Source organism: Lethenteron reissneri, chromosome 33 (genome assembly GCF_015708825.2).
Source record: "Lethenteron reissneri isolate LAM-NWPU_2019-01 chromosome 33, ASM1570882v1, whole genome shotgun sequence".
NCBI lineage: Eukaryota > Metazoa > Chordata > Hyperoartia > Petromyzontiformes > Petromyzontidae > Lethenteron > Lethenteron reissneri.
Genome location: NC_083811.1, coordinates 2361017 through 2379183, shown reverse-complemented (window position 1 = coordinate 2379183; position 18167 = coordinate 2361017). Strand labels below are relative to the sequence as shown.

The 18167-nt window shown below is 54.8% G+C and overlaps 1 protein-coding gene across 1 annotated transcript in view; it reads right to left on the bottom strand.

Annotated features, from left to right (window-relative positions):
• LOC133350197 (low-density lipoprotein receptor-related protein 4-like) overlaps positions 1–17329 on the bottom strand; it is a 132264-nt gene extending 114935 nt beyond the window's left edge. The window contains 1 exon segment of the mRNA XM_061564298.1: positions 16996–17329. Within this exon segment, the coding sequence (XP_061420282.1) occupies positions 16996–17053 (58 nt within the window). The 5' untranslated portion in view covers positions 17054–17329.
• Positions 17330–18167: the final 838 nt, after the last annotated feature.

Genomic DNA, 18167 nt, shown 5'->3' with positions numbered 1-18167 from the left:
GGGGGGGCTCATGGGCGACGTTTGTAAAACACGTGGGAGGGTGGGGACGACTACCTCCTCCCAGCTCGCTCACTCGCCGTCGCACGCCGCTCTCATTCATTCGTTGCGCACACCCACGTTGATTCGCTCACAATGAGTGAACTCATTCATTCGCTCGCTCCTTTGGTTTGCATGCACTCATTCATTGGTCCGCGTGGTCGTTTGCTCGATCAACTGAGAAGGTAGTGGATGGTCAGCACCACGCCCGGCCGCCTTTGTCTCCTGAACGGTGATGTTGACACACCCCGGCAGGTAGTCACTGTGGAGGCAGAGTCGACCCAATCGTCACTGCTGTTGAGCCGTGAGTGGGAATCCAACTGGGGTCGCCGGGTTCGTAGCGCAGCACGCTAACCACTGCACTACCGCTCCCCACACACCGTACGCACACACACATAGTAGACACACACACAGTACACACACACAGTAGACACGCACACACAGTACACACACACACGGTACCCACACACAGTAGACACACACACAGTACACACACACAGTAGACACACAGTACACACACAGTACACACACAGTACACACACACAGCACACACACACACAGTACACACACACACGGTACACACACAGCACACACACACAGTACACACACACACGGTACACACACACAGTAGACACACACGCAGTAGACACACACACAGTACGCACACACAGTACACACACACAGTAGACACACAGTACACACACACAGTAGACACACACACAGTAGACACACACACACACAGTACACACACACGGTAGGCACACAACTCCCCCCGCACCTGCGGAGCCACAGTTGCACGCTCTGGAGAAATCCGACCATACTTCCCCTTCCTCTCAGATTCACCGCCTAAATGTAGTCATCTCTTGTGCGCTGGGACAAAGAGGCCTCTCACGAGGCCCACCGGCGCTGGCCGTCTTAGACACACGCGGTCGGGTTCATTACCAAGCGGGGGTGAGATTCGCCAGAAAGAGACGCATCGCCCAGGAAAGTGCCTTTCTAACGCTCCACAAAACAACATCAACAACAACATCAACAACAACATCAACAATAACATCAACAAAGCCCTTGGAGACGTACCCTTGCAGATACTCGTTGGGAAAATATTCACGGGAGACACGAAGCCTGCCAGCACCCAACTCAATTAAATTATTGACACACCACCACCGCCTCGCAGACCGCGTCACCACCAACTCGGCCTCGATGGGTTTGCTGGAGGCCCCAAGATCACTCGAGATCGGGGGACGTGAAACCTGCGGCTCCGGACGCCGCATGCTGGCCCCTCAAGGATCTTCTTCGTGACGTCTTTGCGAAGGACCCCCCCCCCTCCCTCCGGGGGGTCTCGTGTTCACAGCGTTGCGTGGCGGCTCTTGAAATGTTAAGGGGGGGGCGGGGGTTTCCTTCTTTGCCGAATTCTAAAAAAAATGTCTCTTCTTGTTATTTTGTTTGCCGTTCCCCGCGTCCGATGACGGCGTAGCCTCCTCGGTGGCAACACGGAATGGCAGCCAGAGGAGGGGGTCATGTCTGAGAAGAAGGGGGGGTCACGTCTGAGAAGGAGTCGTTTGTGGCGATGGAGCAACGATGGGCCGTGACAGACGGTGACGACACGTGGACGCGGCATTCATCCCAGCAGTGAGTCGATCATCGATGCCGACGACGACGATTTGTGACCCCGACGAGAGCGCGCAAGAGGTCGCGTGTGGCAGCCCGCGCGTGGAATCTCGAGAAACGCCCGCGTTCAGAAATTGGCGCGGTGCGCGAGTTAGAATAACATTGACCGGGAGGTGGTGGCACAGAAATGCGCCGCGCGTGCAACGCGACACTGCGACAGATGGCAACGCGCATTTCCGGCTCTCAAATCTCAACCCCCCCCCCGCGCCCCCCCCGCTCCCCCCCCACCTGGGCTGACTGCCACGGCACGGCTCGAGACGTCAAGGATCGCTGGGTGACCATTCCAGCCAACCGGGGAAGCTAACCGGGCACAAGGCGGCGTGGGTGGCTATGGGGAGGAGGAGGAGGGGGGACGGGGGGTGGGGGGACGGGGGGAGGAGGAGGTGGGGGTACGGGGGAGGAGGAGGTGGGGGGACGGGGGAGGAGGAGGTGGGGGACGGGGGGAGGAGGAGGAGGGGGGACGGGGGGGAGGAGGAGGGGGGGACGGGGGGGGAGGTGGGGGGACGAGGGTAGGAGGAGGTGGGGGGATGTGGAGGAAGAGGTGGGGGGACGGGGGGAGGAGGAGGAGGGGGGGGCAGGGGGGGGGTGGGGGGACGAGGGGAGGAGGAGGTGGGGGGACTGGGGGGGAGTAGGTGGGGGAACGGGGGGGGGGGGACGACGGTAGGAGGAGGTGGTAGACGAGGGGAGGAGTGGGTATTAATGAGTAATGACTTCCATTGGTAAGACCAAGTAGTGAGTAATCGCGCGTGAAACCATAACCAGTTCCTGTGCAGACCTCTTGCCAATGCACTGCTGTCCGCATGAAGGCCTACCTCCCCTTGCACCACGTGCAACTCCACAGAACCACGACTGCCACGTGCGAGCCGACCCCACGCCAGTGTATGCACGCGCGAGCGAACATCGCGTGCAACGTGAACACCGCCCGCGCGTAAACAATTAACCGCGAGTTAGTAAAACATCGCGTGAACACAACCTCGCTCGCTAAGGTGAACAGCACCACGTGTTCAACTCGCACCAGGGACGCAAACTAATAGCAATGTGGGGGGGGGGAGGGGGGGGTCCACGTGCGTGCAGTTAAGGCACGCGCTGCACAAGAGCGCCGCGCCTGTGCACTTAGCCACCACGCGCAAAGGGGCCGTCCGTAAATAACGTCACGCGTTTTGGACGATTTTTGACCCCCCCCCCCTCGAATATGAAGTCACAAAGCTCTGCCCCCCCCCCCCCAAAATTATATTTCCATTTTGAAAATAAAACATGTTTCATATCGCTTTAAACTATTGTCATTGTAGTAGTGCGTATTTAATGTGGCGCTGCACTCTGATGTTGTAGGAGTGTTGTTATAACAATTATATATTCATTTAAAGATGCGCATTTTGATGTGACGTCACATTTCTCAAACCTCTATCACCCTGGTCACACATCGTCACAAATGTCTGCCCCCCCCCCCCTAGGTGCGTGACGTCATTTATGGACGGTACAAAGACCATGCACTCTCTTTGACCTGTTCGTCTTTTGGCGTTCTCTGGTCTCACGCTGCTGAGAGACGAGGCCGTCTCTGGTGCAGTCCAATCCGTTTCAAAGACAACGCCATCTATTATCGTGAGCACGTGTTGTTGTCTGCATGTTCAGCACAATCGCTGTGCGTGGTTAACGCAGGGGTTTTCTATCTGTCGGTTGAACATCTTAGCACCCCCTCTTTATATTCTGTGGCTCTTTCGGTAAAGTCTTGTTACTACAGGTAGGAACAACAGGTTCCACACTGCCCACCAGGGATTATTTGTCTGTCTGTCTGTCTGCCGTGCATATCCGGAATTCCGCCCACCCATGCACCTCCCCACCGAACACCGAGCTACACCGAGATTGGTTGACGATGTCGGGGAGGGTGGGGGGAGTAGGGTCAACACGCCCACTCATCCAACTGCCCACCGCCCCTGAACGCCGCGCTGTCCAACCAAGTTCCTACCTGCCCACTCCGAAGGAACGTGTTATTTGAACCTATCTACGTGACTTTACCGAAAGACCCGAAGAATATGAATTCGTGCAGTCACGAAAGCTTCAAGTCAACATTTACACCCCCTTCTAGATTTGAAGCTTTCGTGACTGCAAGGATTCATATTCTTAGGTTTATTCGGTAAAGTCACGTAGGTAAAACATTTAAATTAATAAAAGTAAAATAAAAAATAAAATAAAAATCACGACGTTTCGGAGGCAACACAAGCTTCCGTCTTCAGGTGGAACCGTCACAGCACGATAGCTGTATCATTTTCTTTTCCTTTTATTAATTAATTTTTTTTTACCTACGTGACTTTACCGAAAAAAACCTAAGAATATTTACACCCCCTCTTTAATTGCCAGCAAGGGCAAAAACCGACACTTTTGACACTGCCAGAAAAAGGGGGGGTCCCCAATTGAGAGTCGGGTCCCGCTCCACTCCCACGCGTGAAGAGGCCACGGCGCGCGTCGATGGGTACCCCCGCCCCCCCAGACCGGCGCCCTGTTGGTTTAGCGCAACAAACAAAACGCTGGGGCCACTCGCGATGGAGTGAGTCGCCGGGGAGCGGCGCGGCGCGGAGACAAAGGAGGCACAAAACTCTGGGCAAACACGGGGAGGGGGGAGAGGGGGACAAAAGGCGGGCGCCTCTCACTCGAGATAATGGAGTTGTAGCGTCGGGGAGAGGGGTGCATTAAAGTGACATCACAGACTCTCTCCCTCCTCCCCCACCCACCCAAGCCCAACACAAAGGCAAAGTGTTGTTTGGCGAGCGCTTCATGAAGGTCGGAAACGGCAACGCGAAGGGGGTGCGTGGCGAGCACTAAGCCCGACCGCCTTTGTCTCCCAGGGGCGATGTTTTTTTTTTACACACTGCACACGGTACTAATATGAGGCTGAGTCGACCTAGGGGAGGCCCGGGACCGGTTTAGATAATCGTCACCGGTGGTGGCCGTGAGCGGGAATCGGACTCGGGTCGCTGGGATTCGTAGCGCAGCGCGCTGACCGCTACACTACCGCTCCCCATACACCCACACAACACACACAACACACGCATACAACACACCCACACAACACACACGAATGCACGTACACTCATACGCATGGACACGCACAACAACCGCCGCCGTTCGCCACAAAGTGGCGGTGACGTCACCGCCGCGCGTTGTGCCAGGCTAGGTGCACGCACGTCCATCACCCACCCACCCACCGCCCTTCTGGCGCGCACAAACTGGAACATCGTAGCAATAATAATCATCATCATGATAATTATGGGGGCAATGAGTCAGCTCCCTCGTCCCACCCCGAACGACGATGCCAAGAGGCTGCTAACATCGGTGGCGAGTGACTTGTGGACCAATCCGGGACAATCTCCTCCCCCTCGCCCCCGTAGCCCCCTCCCTTCGCTCCGCTGGGTAAAACCAAACGATTTTTATTTTACCAAGTAAAGGCCTCACTGAGCTTTGGAGTTATTTTTTTTTCATAAGCTGCCTGGCCACAAATGACAGCTCAACGAAGTGGCTTAACATCATCGTGTGGAAATTCACCGCGGTCAAACACTCTGAACGCGTGACGTTGATTCTAAATGTGGAGGGGAAAACCGGAGGACCAGGAGATAAATCCACGCGATCACGGGGAGAAAGAAAGAGATGCAAACTCCAAATATACAGCAGCAGGCATCGTCAGGGTCGTGATCGAACCCACGACCTCCTGTATACCAGGCGAGGTAGTTAACATCTCCTATCCACTGTGACGATGATGAGAGAGACATGCAGACTCCAAATATATAGCAGCAGGCATCGTCAGGGTCGTGATCGAACCCACGACCTCCTGTATACCAGGCGAGGTAGTTAACATCTCCTATCCACTGTGATGATGATGAGAGAGACATGCAGACTCCAAATATACCGCAGGTGTCAGGGTCGTGATCGAACCCACGACCTCCTGTATACCAGGCGAGGGAGTTAACATCACCTATCCACTGTGATGATGATGAGAGAGACATGCAGACTTAAAATATACAGTAGGTGTCAGGGTCGTGATCGAACCCACGACCTCCTGCATACCAGGCGAGGGAGTTAACATCACATATGCACTGTGATGATGATGAGAGAGACATGCAGACTCCAAATATACAGCAGGTGTCAGGGTCGTGATCGAACCTACGACCTCCTGTATACCAGGCGAGGTAGTTAACATCTATCCACTGTGATGATGATGAGAGAGACATGCAGACTCCAAATATACAGCAGGTGTCAGGGTCGTGATCGAACCCACGACCTCCTGTATACCAGGCGAGGTAGTTAACATCTATCCACTGTGATGATGATGAGAGAGACATGCAGACTCCAAATATACAGCAGGTGTCAGGGTCGTGATCGAACCCACGACCTCCTGTATACCAGGCGAGGTAGTTAACATCTATCCACTGTGATGATGATGAGAGAGACATGCAGACTCCAAATATACAGCAGGTGTCAGGGTCGTGATCGAACCCACGACCTCCTGTATACCAAACGAGGTAGTTAACATCTCCTAGGCACCGTAAAGTATGGGTCAAACAAGTGCCATGCCCGGCACGGCGTAGGGGGGCCTTCATCATCTAGCAGTGGATGCGACATAAAGCTGCCCATTAACATTATCTATATGCGGGTGTGTCAATGATTTAGACGGGACTCCCTTGCAACCGCCAGCGGCCTCTACACTCGATTACAAATAAAAAAGCAACCGATTAAATTTCGATTTAAAGCTTTCGTGACTGCAGGGATTCATCTTCTTGGTTCTTTCGGTAAAGTCACGTAGAAGGGAAATAATAAAATAATAAAAAATAATTAAAATAAAACATAACAAAATAATGAATGACGCTGTCTCCCCGACAGACCTGGTCTTCACCTGAGGACGGCTGCTTGCGTTGTGGCCGAAACGTCGTGAGAATTATTTTGTTTTATTTGTATTATTTTTTATTATTTTATTATTTCCCTTCTACGTGACTTTACCGAAAGAACCAAGAAGAAGCAACCGATTATTTAATCGAATCGCGACCATGCCGCAACCAACCTCCCACCAGCACCACTCACTCATTCCGTGTGCGTCCACACATTTCCCCAGGGGGGTGGTGGGGGGGGCTAGGTGGGGGGGGGGGGGACTTGGCTAATTACGCCTCTAAAAGACTTCCCCGTTAAAACAAAACAAACGGCGCTCTGTGATATTTACCAATGCTCCGTTTAACGCAACACATTTATGAGCCCAGCATAAATAAACATCGCACACGTTGTAACGTGTGTGCACGTGTACAGGGCGTGTGTGTGGAGGGGGAGCGGTGGCGCAGTGGTTAGCGCACCGCGGCTATAAAAAATAAAAACCCCGGACCCACTTGAGGTCGATTCCAGGCCATGGCCAACATCAGTGGCCAGAGTGGTGAAGTATGACCATACGAATTATACAACCCCCCGTGACTCGCACGGCGCGGAGAAGTATGTGGTGGTTGTGGTGGTGGTTTTGGTGGTGGTGGTTTTGGTGGTGGTGGTGGTGGTTGTGGTGGTGGTTGTGGTGGTGGTTTTGGTGGTGGTGGTTTTGGTGGTGATTGTGGTGGTTGCGGTTGTGGTGGTGGTTAAGGCACTGCGCCTCAATCCCGCCCGCCTACCTGAGTTCCATTCCCGACCGCAACTGGTAAAAAAACCTCACTAATTTCTCCACAAAGATGAATGCAAGAATATATTAAAGCACTGGCATCTCCTTGTCACACCTCGCAAGCCTCAGCCTTCGACAACCAGTTACTTCTTAGGAGGCAAGTCTGCCAACATCCATCCATGCACGAACCACGGTCAATGCCTGCTTCGCTCTCCAGATCTAACCAGATTGGGCGCATTCCGGGAGATTTGGTCTCAGGGTTCTTCGTTTGCTAAGCGATGGGGGAATGTTTTTGTACATCTTAGTGTTTCTGTTATATCGTCGTCTTATCCACTGCTGGATGAAAGCATCTCCAGCCGCCCCACGGGTCCAGCATTGCAACCATTCATCTCACTGAACGGAATCCCATCGCTCGATCTCCGCGGTGGTCGCTTGCGTACGTGTGTGCATGTAGGTCGACTCAGCCTCAAATGAGTACCTGGGTACGATGTGTGAACATCGCCACTCGGGAGACAAAGGTGGCCGGGCGTGGTGCTGGCCACCCACCCCCCACTCGTGTGTTCTGTCCTGGCCTTCCTAGATCCGTGCCACTCGCTCACAAGCACTTGACCCCCAAACGGTCTGTGCAGGCTATATACGGCAGATCCTTCCTGTATATTTATACCTCCTCGTCTAGAGTCTAATTATTATCTGAGCGTAATCTCAACTCGACCCAAGCGGTGCGGGTAGGGGACCCCACGCGAGAGAAAGACGCGCGGCTTCTCTTTTAGATTTTTGTTTTGCCCGAGAGCCATCAAAGGGGACCCGGGCGGTGCTGAATCTCACTGGGATGGAGGCGTGGATACGATGTGGGCACAACACGCGGACTGCAGCTGGAGAAGAACGACAACACGCGTGGCGATATCTAACGACGCGCAGGCTGCAGTAGCAGCAGCGCAGCAGCCGACGTCAGGAGTTCACAATTCGCCCGCAGCTCGTTTCAACTTGTTGCGAGAATTGTGAGTTGCCACGACTTTGAGTTGCTACGACTTTAAGTTTCTAGAATTTTGAGCGTGTACAATTTTTAATTGCTAGAATATATCGAGTTGATAGGACTTTGAGTTTCTCGAATTTTGAGCTTCTAGAATTTTGAATTGCTCAAATATATCGAGTTGCTACAACTTTGAGTCGCACGCATTTTGAGTTGCTACTACGTTGAGTTGCCGTCTCTCTCTTTCTCTCTCTCTCTGATTATCACCGTTGGCTACGTACGGCGCGAAAGAAGTTTCACGTACAGTGCATGCGATCGAGGGAGACGCGTCGCTGCTCAGTTCAGACCCTGAAGAAGCTCCAATCCAGCACGCGCGGCAACACGGGGGGCACAGCAACGACAGAAGATCACGTGGTGGGCACAAACCCGAACATCCCATCCTACTTACTCCGCTGCGAGTCGACGGGCAACACGTGACCCATCGTCCTTCAGCCACGACACGACACGCGCAACCCACGCGCAACCCGCGTGGAACCCGCGCGTTGCGCGCAACCCAACGTGAACAATATTTCCGAAGACCAAAAAATATTCTAGACAAATTTTGTTTTGATTGCCTAAAGCCTCGGGGGGTGGTTGGGTGGCCTTTGGACCAACGTTAAGGTCTATTGTAAAAATTAAAAAAACACTCACACGCTCGCTCACACAAACACGCCAATCTTATCTCTGAGCTCATCTCGAACCGCCTGCGTGCAGGGATAAGTAACGCGCGCGTCCATGTTGGTCGCGTGATTTACGATTAAAATACAAAGTGCAATTAAGTCGCATTAATCTGGCTCATCATTGACGCCATCGCTGTACTAAAGACAAACTCCGACACGTGTGTCAATACCATCGCCTGGCTTAAAATGTCTATATAATTCGACTATTTTTATTACGTTAATAAAATAGGCGATGTCTCGAGCAAGGGAGCGCGCCTGTAATCACCCAGCACAGTGGAGGCAAGCAGGGAGGGATGGTGGATCACCGCACGAATGTTGTGAAACTACCTTCTTACCCTTGCCGGGGAAATGTGTGTACGGCAAAAATGTAGACTCGAGCCGTCTCCGTCTGCACGGGATCCAGTGTTTCACCCTCTCACATCCACGGGTTTTCTCTGGTTCTGTCTGCACGGGATAGAGTGTTTCACCCTCTCACACGCGTGGGTTTACTCTGGTTCTGTCTGTACGGGATAGAGTGTTTCACCCTCTCACACTCTGAATCGTTCTCTCTCTCTTCCAGAGTGAGTGAATACTGTACAATGCGTTACAAGTTGGAAAAACAATTATTGTTGTTGTTATTACAGCGCATTTGTTCCGTGATTTTAGTTAACATTTTCTTTTCAAAGCCAACGTGTTGTTATTAACGAATGTGTTGAGTTGTTGTTGTTGTCATATGTGCTTTTGTACCACTGCGGTGAAGTTATTGGAGCGCTACTGGGTTGTGTATGTTAGACGTGTCGTTGTTAGACGTGGAGATGTTGTAAATGTTAGGTGTGAAGCCAACGAGACAAGTGCTGTTCGTGTGCAGTATTTGTTTGTATACACCTTCGAGATCGATTTGGGATGCGCACAGACACACAGACAACACAGCGAGACAGATACGCAAAAGGGAGACACACCGAGACACAAACACGGAGACACAGTGAGAGAGACACAGAGAGAGAGGAGAGAGAAACGCAGGCACACAAAGATACGCACACCGTGATGCAGACACACAGAGACCCAAAGACACATGCAGAGAGACATACACGTGGGTGACACAACAAAGATCCCCCGTGTAGCCTTAACAGGCTGTTGGGACAAGTGCTGTTAGCGAGCACCTATGAAGGCCAGAGCGGCACACGAGGGGGTGGGTGGCCAGCACCACGCCCAACCGCCTTTGTCTCCCCAGTGGCAATCTTTTTTTTACACACCGCACCAGGTACTCATTTGAGGTTGAGTCGACCTAGGGGAGGCCCAGGACCGGTTCAGATACTCGCCAATGAACTTGGGTCGCCAGGTTTGTAACGCAGCGCGCTAATCGCGACACTACCGCTCCACACACAGACACGTGGAGACGCACACACACACCCAGAACACGCAGAGAGAGAGAGAGAGCGAGACAAAGGCACGCACAGACGCATGGCGAGACACGCAAACTGCCTCTACTGACGAAATCTCCACTCTTCCGTGAGCACATGATCGTGACAAAATCAGCACTGGGGAGACAAAGGTGGCCAGGCGCCGTGCTTGGCTAGCCAAACCCCTCGCGTGCCGTTTCGGCCTCAAGAGGTGCTCGCAAACAGCGCTTGCCCCAGCAGTCTCCTGAAGGCAACACACACGTGTGGGATATTGGGCTTAGGTCGCACATGCGCAGCGAGAGCGAGAGGGGGTCAGGTCTCACACCGCCCGTATCTCCCGAGACCTCCCACGCTCAACGCACGCATCACACGTGCACAAGAACAACAACAACAGCAGCAGCAGCAACAACTGCTGCCGTTCTCAACAAAGTTACGGTGACTTCGCCACAGCGCTTGTGCCAGGCTAGGTGCACGGCGCTCGAGAGCGTGGTTACCACCACGCCCGGCCGCCTTTGTCGACTCCCCGCACCTGGTACTCATTTGAGGCCGAGTAGACCTAGGTGAGGAGGCCCAGGGCCGGTTAACATTTTCGCCGTTGTTATTTGTCGAGAGCGGGAATCGAACTCGGGTGGCCGGGTTGGTAGCGCAGTGTGATAACCACTGCGCTACCGCTCCCCAAAGGCGCGTAATTAAAGATCAATATGCCTCCCCCACCCCCATAGAGCCTTGAACAGCCTGTTGGGGCAATTGCTGTTAGGGAGCACAGCGCACGAAGGGGTGGATTGCCAGTACCACGCTCGGCCGCATTTATCTCCCCAGTGGCGACGATGTTTACACACCACAAAAAGGTACTCATTTGAGGCTGAGTCGACCTAGGCGAGGCCCAGGACCGGTTCAGATGATGGTCACTGGTGTTGGCCGTGAGCGGGAATCGAACTCGAGGATTCCCAGGTTCGTAGCGCAGCGCTAACCGCTACACTACCGCACCGGCACGCGCGCGCGCTCCACAGACACGCACGCGCGCGCACACACCACAGACACCACGGACACGCACACACCACAGACACGCACGCGCGCACACACACCACAGACACGCACGCGCGCGCGCACACCACAGACATCACAGACACGCACGCGCGCGCACACCACAGACACGCACGCGCGCACACACCACAGACACGCACGCGCGCACACACCACAGACACGCACACACCACAGACACGCGCGCGCGCACACCACAGACACCACGGACACGCACGCGCGCTAAAACAGCGATGGCTTGAGGCTCTAGGTTCAGGGTTCGGCGTTGATCAAAGCGCGCGCCCGCCCAATCCGTGTGCACCCCCCCTCCCGCCCCCCTCTACGGTGGCCGTGGGCACGCGGCAGGTGCAGCTGACACGGCCACTGGCTGTGCGGTGGGAGGGGGGGGACGGGGGGGGGCCCTGCGGGGGGCAGCCGGTGGGGGGGGGGGGCCTGGTGGGTGAATTGTCGTGGTGGTGTGATGGCATTTTCACGTGGAGAGCAGCAGCGCATCGACACGCAAGACAAAGCTCACCCGTATAGCCTCAACAGACTTTAGCGGCAAGTGCTGTTCGCAAGCACCTATGAAGGCCGGCACGGCACACGAATGGGGTGGGTGGCCAGCACCACGCCGGGCCCGCCTTTACCTCTCCAGGGGCGATGTTTACACACCGCACCAGGTACTCATTTGAGGCTGAGTCGACCTAGTTGGAGGCCCAGGACCGGTTAAGATCATCGTCGCTTGCGTTGGTGACCGCGAGCGGGAATCAAATTCAGGTCGGCGGGCTCGTAGCACAGCGTACTAACGGCCACGCTACCGCTCCCCACATGGACACACGCGCACACACACGGTGATACGCACACACACACACGCACACACACGGTGACACGCACACACACACACGCACACACACACGCACACACACACGGTGACACGCACACACACACGCGCACACACACGGTGACACGCACACACACGCACACACACACGGTGACACGCACACACACACGCACACACACGGTGACACGCACATACACACGCACACACACGCACACACACACGCACACACACGCACACACACACGGTGACACACACGGTGACACGCACACACACACACGCACACACACGGTGACACACACGCGCACACACACGGTGACACACGCACGGTGACACACACAATGACACGCTACCAACAAGCAGCAGCAGGTGGTCGTCCCGCACACGTTGCCAACTGTGCCAGTGGGAGACGACATGGGGCACTGCTCTTTCTACCGGCAATGCAGAGGCGATTAAGGTGGATATACGGAGCGTGGCTACCCCGGCAGAAACAAAGCAAACGGGCCTGGAAAACGCCCATCTATGCGCAGCATCTCACAGAGCAAGAGGCAATCGTGGTGTAAGAACGATCATTATTATTGTGAAATGTTTATACAGTCCGGCGACTTGGGTTCGATTCCTAGCCCATGCCTTCCTACACCAGTGACGAGTGATATCTAAAGCCAGTCCTGAATGCGACTACAACCAGTACAACTATTTTTTTTATTTTACCAGGTAAGGCCCACTGAGATGCGTGGCTCTTTGTTTTTGCAGAAGCGACCTGACAATGACAAATTATCATCACGTGGCAACGTGACGTTGATTCTAAATGCACCCTAGTCCACCGCCAATCCACGTGGGTCGACAGAGTGTGGTGGGAAAGACCTCCATAACCGAGCCCGCGTGGAGAGGAAGCGTCAGTCGAGCAGTAGATTGCCACAATGGCTGAAATCGTGATAATCACAGTACACGACACAGGGAGACACGGGGCCCTGGGACAGGAGGCCTGGGGCTATTGGGACAGGGGGACACGGGCGATAGGCCACGGGTACAGGAGACAGGGAGACACGGGGGACATCGGGGGACAGCGGAAAGGAGACGAGACAGGAAACATTGGGACAATGAAATCCGAGACATGAGTGCATGGTGACAGAGGTGACACCGAGACAGAGGAGACAGGAGGGACGGGGAGAGGACACGTCGCTGGGAGGACGGAGAAGATCAAACCCTTTCCGTACGCGGCGATGTAACTCGATAGGGCGACGCGAGGAATCCACTGAGCGTGTGTTCGTGATGTGTGCTCGTGTTTTTGTGGGGAGCGGTCGTTGCTAGCGGCTGGCGCGCTACGAATTCGGCGAGCCGAGTTCGATTCCCGCTCACGGCCAACACCCGTGACGATTATGTGAACCGGTCCTGGGCCTCCCCTAGGTTGACTCGGCCTCAAATGAGTACCTGGTCCGGTGTGTAAACATCGCCACTGGGGAGACAAAGGCGGGCCGGGCGTGGTGCTGGTCACCCTTCATGTGCCGTGCCGGCCTTCATAGGCGCTCGCTAACAGCATTTGCACCAAGAGTATTTCTCGATTAGAAGTTTTCGTGACTGCAAGGATTCATACTCTTTGGTTTTTTCGGTAAAGTCACGTAGGTGAAAAATTCAAATAAATTAAATTACGACGTTTCGGGCGCTACACAAGCGTCCTTCTTCAGGTGAGGACAACTTAGCGAAAGCACACCTTTGGTGTGACTTACCGAAAAAATCAAAGAGTATGCACCAACAGTATGTTAAGGCTATACGGGCGATCTTTGTCCTTGTTTGCATCTAAGGGTGTGTGTGTGTGCTTGTATGTGTATGTTAGTGTGTGTTGATTGATGTGTATGTGTGTGTGTTGATTGATGTGTGTGTGTGTGCGCATGGGGGCGTTGGAACACCGTCATATTTGTCCACGCACTGCGCTCCGATTCTAACCGCCTGTGTTCGATACCCGAACACGCTGAGTCGCAGAGTCTGAACCGATCCGGTGCTCGGTCCACCCCTCCCCGAGGTCGACCAACGGGTGCGTTTGAACGTCATCACCCGACGGCGCGGGAAAGACAAAGGCGAGCGGGCGTGGTTGCTGGCCAACAAATACACTCGCAGCACTTCTCCTACGCAGTCTTTGGGGCCCAATGCGCAGTGTTGACGCCTTTGTGTTTGTGTATTTACGTGCGACTAATCTCGTCTTTGTGCCTCTGCGCCTGCCGCCTGTAACTGCACAAGTGGGCGTGTGTCCTCAACACAGAGACTCCTTCCTGGAATCTTAAGCAAAAAAAAACCATCGAGCCATTATCTATCGGCCGCTGGATGGAAGGCCGGGTCTATCAACCGCCGGATTAAGGTGTCCCACGAGCCGTTGCGTGAAAATAAAAAATAAACTAAACGCTCTGCGAGCTTGAATTGGTAAGATGAAAATTAAATTTAAAAAACTTTACGTTTTTTTTTTTTCAAAGTGATTTGTTTACCTGACCTGTACTTTGCACACCTGTCGTGTTGTTGCATTGTTTGTTGTTGTTGCTCTCACCCTGCTGGACATCTGTTAAAAATGTTTTTTTTTTATGGCGCATCTGATTTCTCCACTGTGAACACTTATTCTGATCCTGTCTCTCCGGCTCGTGCCCGCACGCGAGGTCACCAGTTCGTCGCTCCATCCCTGCGCCGTGTCCCGCGCTTTGCCTTTGGTCTGCCACTCGGCGTTTGGGGTCTCGACCACAGGAGCGGTCGCTCGACACCTTTCCAACAGACGGCGCAGATGTCCCCAAACTCGCGTTCGCTCTCTCGCTCTCGCTCGCTGATCCGTGCCTCAATCTTTCTTGTCTCCCAGCCGAGTACCCGAGGAAGCGCTTCTCAAACAAAACAAAGGCAAAGGTCCCCCCGTATAGTCTGACGAGGCTGTCGGGGCAAGTGCTGTTCGCGAGCACTTGTTGTTGTTGTTGTTATTGGACGACACTTGCGCTCGAGAGAGTGGTGCTGCCGAAACAAACCTCACGGCCCAGACAACCTCGCCTCTCGTGAGTCCTCCTACTGACGCAATGTACCCGCTTGAGGCCGAGTCTACCTAGAGGAGGTTAACAACTTGCCGCCGATGATATCCAGAACCGAATGCATGTCCGCCCGGTTAAGCATAGGAGCAGTGCGTAAATCACAGCGCCAGCGCTCGTTCTATAAACACGCCACTTAAGCACACTTAAGTTCAAGGAGTAAGGGGTCTTATCGTATGTATTTAGTGGGGGACTTGGCATATGGCTTTACCCAGTCCCCCCCACAGCCCAGTTGCCGTCCCTATCATCCTACAAGGCAAAGATCCCCCGTGTAGCCTCAACAGAACACACTCACACACACTCACACACACACTCACACACACTCACACACACATACTCACACACACTCACACACTCACCCACATTCTCATAAACACCTAAACCCTCCCGCGGCCCCATTCAAAGTCTCACGGCACTTGAATGCACAAACTTCCAACCCCATTATTACAACAGCCGCAAGTGATCGCGACAGATGCTCTCAACCCGGCAATTCGCGACAACATCACACGGTGGATGTCACGAAGCTTCCAAACCCGACCCACATCTCCAGACGCTGGTAGGGGGGGGGGGGTAAGGGGGTGGAGGGGATGGCTGTATGTGTGTTGAACTTTCGTACCGTACGTAGCCAAACGTGCTAATGGAAGGGATAATGGGGGGGGGGCATATGTACATTGTGTTCATAGATTTAAAAAAAATAAGGCGACCATGCAGTCACAGACAGAGGGGGTAGAGGAAGAGTCCTGAGTCTGCTCGTTGTTGACAGGGCCAGGGAGCCGACAGCACGGGACGCTGATTACGCTCGAAGTGGAGGGAGGGGGGGCAGAGGGGGAATGGGTCACCCTCACCAATTGTGGTGAATGCATTGGCCACTCGCGGCTGCTGTAGTGGGGGTGGCGGCGTTAGTCCATCACATTCTTATCCGCGCGATGCGATAGTTGTAACGCGATCGCCAATCGACTGTCTGAAACCACCCGATGAATGAACCGAGAGAGCAGAGAGAGAGAGTGTGTGTCCCTTCGAACCCTCCCCCCCCGAGTCTGCCAAGCGGGCTAAATAAGTGACAGCGTCGAGTGCTACGTCGCCTTCGCACGCGTGGCTGGGTTCTCTCCGCTTCTCTCTTTCCACGCGAAGACAGAGCAGAGAAGGAAAATAAAAAAACACAACACTCATCGACTGAGCCGCGAACCCACTTCAATGTGGCAGGACCAGTTCTCAAAACAAACGGAACGCGACGAGCCTCGAAACTCGCCGATGCTCTCCGAGGTATATAACCGCGGGGGTTACAAGAATGAGCATTATTAATGAGTAGTATTACAATGACACCGATAAGTACGTGACGAGCAAGAGACCAGTTCATGCGATGGGAGTGAGATGAATGGTAGCAGCAGCAGCAGCGGCAGCACTGGAGCGAGAGTGATGGGCGACGGCGTGGGGGGAGGCATTCATCCAGCAGTGGATTAACAAGAGCCGACGATGAATACACCACGCGGCAAAAGTACAACCTCATCATTCCCCACTCTCGCTCCCTCGCTCCGTTCGTTCATCCGCTCGGCTGCGCGTGGCACCCTCCCTCCGCTCTACGAGTTACGAGGCGACCGGCGTCGGGACGCGAACGCAGGCGGGAGGAGGTTTTGCCGCGGCGGGATGAAAGAGACGCGGCGGTGGGACCTGCCCTCCCGATGGATGACTTACCGATCAGGGACAGCAGCAGCAGGCAGAGCGCCGCACACGCGACGCAGATGGGTCGCATGCCTCTTGCCTCCTCTCCACGCCGCGCGCTCCGATCTCCGGACACACCGATGTGGCTCGTCTACTCCCCTTGCCGCCGTCGGTTGCTGTCCTTGCTACCGCAGGACGCACGCGCCCTTAGAGCGGCGCGTTGGTGCTACGGAGGGTCTATCACGCGCGCCCGCCTCTCCGCCGCTTCTCTCGTCTGCAGCGTAATGAGAGACCCCAGTGACTCTCGCCGCCGCTGCTGCGCTCCGCTCGTGAAAAAAACTGCGCCACACACACAAAAAAAGTTGCATGCGCTTGGCTCGCCTGACTCCTCCTTCCTCCTCCCCTCCCTCTTCTCCCCACTCCCCCCCTCTTCTCTCCACTCCCCTTCTCTCCCCTCTTCTCCACTCCCCACTGCTCGTTCCTCCTCCTCCCTCCCTCCCTCTCCCCTCCTCCCCCGCTGCTTCTCCCCTCCCAGCGACACTCTCCCGCTCACTCAAACCACCGCGCGCTCACGCCTCATTCCAATCCGAGAATAAACCTGGTCGCGTCCATTCCGTGGGCAGGGGTAGTAGGGTGGAGAGGAGTGGGGAGGAGTGGGGGGTGTAGATGGGGGTGCACGAGGCAGGGGATGCCTCGCGGTGGTCGTGGTGGGGGTGGGGATGGGAGAGGGCGCGAACTCTGAACCCCGAGACTCGACGTGCCGTGCGGTGACTTCTGCGAGCGCATCTGCAACATCGCCCGCCGCTCCACCAGGATTGTGCGCGCGCGCGTGTGTGTGTGTGAACGCGTATAGGTCGACTCAGCCTTAAATGAGTACTCGGTGCGGTGTGTAAATATCGCCACTCGGGAGACAAAGGCGGGCGGGCTTGGTGCTGGCCACCCACCCCCCCCCCTCGTGTGCCGTTCCTGCCTTCATAGGTGCTCGCAAACAGCACTTGCCCCAACAGGCTGTTAAAGGCTACACGGGGGGTCTTTGCCTTTGAACGTGTATAGCTGCGGGGAGTGACAGCGCAGTGGTTAGCGCACTGCGCGATGAACCCGGTGTATGTGCAGGACGATTGTCAAATGTGCACGGAGAGCACGTACGGCAAGCACGACGTAGCGTCGACGAAATGCACAGAGGTGTTCACGACCTCGCCTGGTAT